The 4,086-nt window shown below is 47.1% G+C and overlaps 1 protein-coding gene and 1 pseudogene across 1 annotated transcript; both read left to right on the top strand.

The window, feature by feature from the left end:
- Positions 1-332: 332 nt before the first annotated feature.
- On the top strand, positions 333-952 carry LOC148690153 (pro-cathepsin H pseudogene; annotated as a pseudogene).
- A 78-nt stretch (positions 953-1,030) lies between these two features.
- On the top strand, positions 1,031-2,437 carry LOC137732839 (phospho-2-dehydro-3-deoxyheptonate aldolase 1, chloroplastic). The gene has a single exon (XM_068472099.2). The coding sequence runs from the start codon at positions 1,250-1,252 to the stop codon at positions 2,435-2,437; it is 1,188 nt and encodes a 395-aa protein (XP_068328200.2). The 5' UTR covers positions 1,031-1,249.
- Positions 2,438-4,086: the final 1,649 nt, after the last annotated feature.

Raw genomic sequence — 4,086 nt, 5'->3', positions numbered from 1 at the left:
GAAACTTCAAAACTTCAAAACTTCAAGTACAGTCACATCAAAATAAATAAATAAATGTTTCATTAAAGAAAGTCAATTTTATTACAAAAGAAAAGAAAAGAAAAAAAAAAAATACATATGTTACTATGTATTAGAAAAAAATATATATATATATTCTCTATCAAAAAAAAAAAAAAAGGTACATACGTTGTTATGTGTTAATAAAAAAAAAAAAAAAAAAAAAAAAAAAAATTATACATGTTAAAGTAGGTTTGCCTACACTTAAGACCCATGCCAACTCAAAGAAACAGAAGTTGAAGTCCACAAAAAGGAGCAGCCCAAATCCAAGCCCAAGCCTGCGAGCCTAGCAACAAATTCGGGCCCAGCTCTCAAAGCCCATCCTTACTCGGCTCCAAGCCTTCGTCTCCGTTTGTCTTCCTCAAATCTTCCCGATCCAAGATCGAGACCGAGCTCTCCAACATCTGCGACGGCATTCTCAAGCTCCTTGACTCCAGGCTCATCCCCTCCGCCTGCGCCGGCGACTCCAAGGTCTTTTATCTCAAGATGAAGGGCGATTACCACCGTTATCTTGCCGAGTTCAAGACCGGCGCTGAGCGCAAGGAGACCGCAGAAAGCACCCTCTCCGCCTACAAAGCTGCTCAGAACTGCTCTGCCACCACAAAGGGCAACCACAAGCTCACTGATGCCGTTCTTCCTGAATCGAAAAACTGGAAAGAAGAAGGCATAGTGACCCCAGTTAAAGATCAAGGTCACTGTGGATCTTGCTGGACATTCAGCACCACTGGAGCTCTCGAGGCTGCGTATGTGCAGGTATTCGGAAAGCAAATCTCCCTCCAGGTTTTCAATCCTCAGGTCCACCCTACGCCTCTCCAAAAGTAGATGCGGAATCTGCTTACAAACTGTGAAAAGTGGTCAGGGCACCGCCATTTTCACGGCGGAGTGCTCCTATTCCTTCCACTTCGCCTGCATCTCGCCCAGCGCCTCCGTGACGCCTTCCCATCCGTCACCTCACTCACTACGCCGACTCCCTCCTTCGCTCCCTCCTTTTTCTTCCACTTTCTGAAATTTTCCCAGAAAATAATAGGGAAAAGGGAAGGTCCGAGAGAAACCCAGCAGCTCCGAGCAATCGGTTCTTCGATTTGTGGGTTCGCTTGGGGATTTTGATTAGTGGGTTTTGGATAATTTTTCATTTTTGCAATTGGGTTTGGTGAAAAATTCGATCTTTTGGGGGTGGTCGAGGGGGAAAGCGATGGACTTGGAAAGCATCGAGTGTGTGTCGTCCTCAGATGGACTCGATGAGGACGAGATCCATCCCCACCACAACACTCTGCACCCGCATCCTCAACTTCATCAGCACCACCATGAATTTTCCAAGCCCAGAAGCAATGTCACCACCAACGTCACCATCAACGGGCCCACCGCCATTACTCCCGCCACCAGCGTCCACGAGCTGCTCGAATGCCCCGTCTGCACTAATTCCAGAACTCACCAACCCTCTCTGCCCATCAAGTCCGTCTGGCCAATCGTCGCCGTCCACGCCGCCGAGCCAGCCAAGAACCCAGTTGTCTCCGATAAGCCGCCGAAGCAGCAGGCTGCTCAGACGGCGTCTTCTTCTTCTTTGGCGACGAAGCACAATGCAGTTCCGGCAAAATGGAGCTTGGAGACATGGAAATCTAAGAAGGCGCTGCAATTGCCGGAGTACCCGAATCAGGAAGATCTCCAGTCGGTGCTTCGGACCCTCGATTCGTTCCCGCCTATTGTGTTCGCTGGTGAGGCGAGGAACCTGGAGGAGCTTATCGGAGAGGCCGCCATGGGAAACGCGTTTCTTCTTCAAGGTGGGGACTGCGCTGAGAGCTTCAAGGAGTTCAATGCCAACAACATTCGTGACACCTTCAGAGTTCTCCTCCAAATGGGCGTCGTTTTGATGTTCGGAGGCCAAATCCCCGTCGTCAAGGTGGGAAGAATGGCGGGTCAGTTTGCGAAACCCAGATCGGATTCTTTTGAGGAGAAGAACGGTGTGAAGCTGCCTAGTTACAGAGGGGATAATGTGAACGGAGACGCCTTCGATTTACAGTCGAAGACTCCAGACCCCCAGAGACTGATTAGAGCCTATTGTCAATCTGTTGCTACTCTCAACCTTCTCAGGGCTTTCGCTACTGGAGGTTATGCAGCTATGCAGAGGGTCACACAGTGGAACTTGGATTTCACGGAGCACTCGCAGCGCGGAAGGATTTTGTTTCCCGGTGCAGGGTGCAGAAGGAGATGCAAGCTTCGTTCTTCTGGCTATTTCAACAGGTCTTCTCTCGGACTAAAGGCTCCGACTTTGGGAGCTGCAAAGGAAGCTGGGCGTGGCTTGGGAGTCCGAGAGGTCACTCCTCCTTCGATCATCGACCTCTTCACGGCTGTGCTCCATCTTCAAACTCTCCAAACTCCATAGCCGCAACAACAACATCCACTAACTACCTCAAGCTCCTCACTCTGGCCACCGTGGTCAAAATCAACGAAGAGCTTCATTGACCGCTGTCAAACGACTAGCCGGTCTTCAAACTCGACGCCTTACACTCTGCCTCAAGCTCTGGCTGTTTCTGCACCTCCGCCATGGCTGCTGCCTTTGAATGTGATCAACAAAATCAAAGTTTGTCAACTCACACCCAAAGACCTCATCCGTCTTCTTGCCTCTGCTGCTGCCTTTGAATGTGATTGACAAAACCAAAGTTTGTCAACTCACACCCAAAGACTTTCTCCAACTCTTACCTCCTACTACTCCAAGCTCCTCTGCATTTCCTCCCTGCACCATGTGGGGAATATATATATATATAAAAAAAATATTATTAAAAAAAAAAAAAAAAAAAGGATCTATCTTGGTGGATCAGCACCACCGAAAGCAAAGAAAAAAAATATATAATAAAAAAAAAAGGATCTATTTTGGTGGATCAGCACCACCGAAAGCAAAAAAAATAATAATAAAAAAAAAAGGATCTTGGTGCATTGGCACCATGTGAAAAAAAAAAAATATATATATATATGCGCTCTATTTAGCACATTACGTTAAATAAAATAAAGTTTATTTATTGATATCTCTGATAAATTACAGATATGTGCTTACACATGAAAAAAAAAAAAAAAAAAAAGAAATACAAAAGATGGAGCTTTCACAAAGGATGTTCACGTGAAGCCCCATTACTGGGCAAAACTCTCGGAGCGGGAGGCATCGGAGCAGGAGGCATCGGAGCGGAAGGCATCGGAGCTAGAGCATTCCAGGCCTCAATACTGGGTGGAACGCTAGATGACCCAGGAAAAAGGTGCCTCTGGAGATAAGCCGCAAGCTTTTGACGGTCACTTTGAATTCGACCTTCAGATTCTTGCAGCTCATCAAGCTTCCTCTTCATGCCCGACGAATAGTTATTTGCAAGCACGTGCAAACTTCTATTCTCGTACTTAACTTGTTTGATCTCCTGCTTAAGATTTTCCACCTCTGCCATCAATGATTCCACCTGACGGGACCGAGCAAGCAGGCGTTGGCCCATGTTGGACACAGAGCTCGCACACTGAACACTAAGAGCGAGGGACTCTTGAACGGCCAACTCATCGGACCGTCCTGAAAGCAGCCTACTATCCTTAGGAGTGAGGAGGTTCCTAGCTACTATCGTAGCTGTTGTTGCGTCCTTCATCACAGAATCTTCACCTGTCAAAGGGCCATTAGAAGATAAGAAAGAAGGGCACCATACATTTACCTGACGCGGCGCACTCGGATCACTGCTGAGACTCAAATCTAAGCAAATGTTAGACGGGTTAGCCATTGTCAAAGGGTTAAAAGAGAAAGGTGGATGGAGTAAAATCAGAAAGGGGCCGAAGACGATTTTCACAAACGGGCGATCTTCAAAGTGTGCATGTTGGAGGTGATCGATACCTCTATAAAAAGCCAAGGCGACACGACCACCGATTCAAAAAACCGGATTTTCCTGCGTGAAGTTCGGCGACGCTTTTGCGGCTTTTCAGATAACGCGTTCAACTTTGTCAAAAGATCTCTGACAAAGTTGAAAACACGTGAAGGTTATCATCCCAACTACGCGCCTTGGCCAACAA

The sequence above is a fragment of the Pyrus communis genome, chromosome 16 (assembly GCF_041283825.1).
Source record: "Pyrus communis isolate YQ-2024b chromosome 16, ASM4128382v1, whole genome shotgun sequence".
Lineage (NCBI taxonomy): Eukaryota > Viridiplantae > Streptophyta > Magnoliopsida > Rosales > Rosaceae > Pyrus > Pyrus communis.
This window is presented reverse-complemented; position numbering and strand designations above follow the sequence as displayed.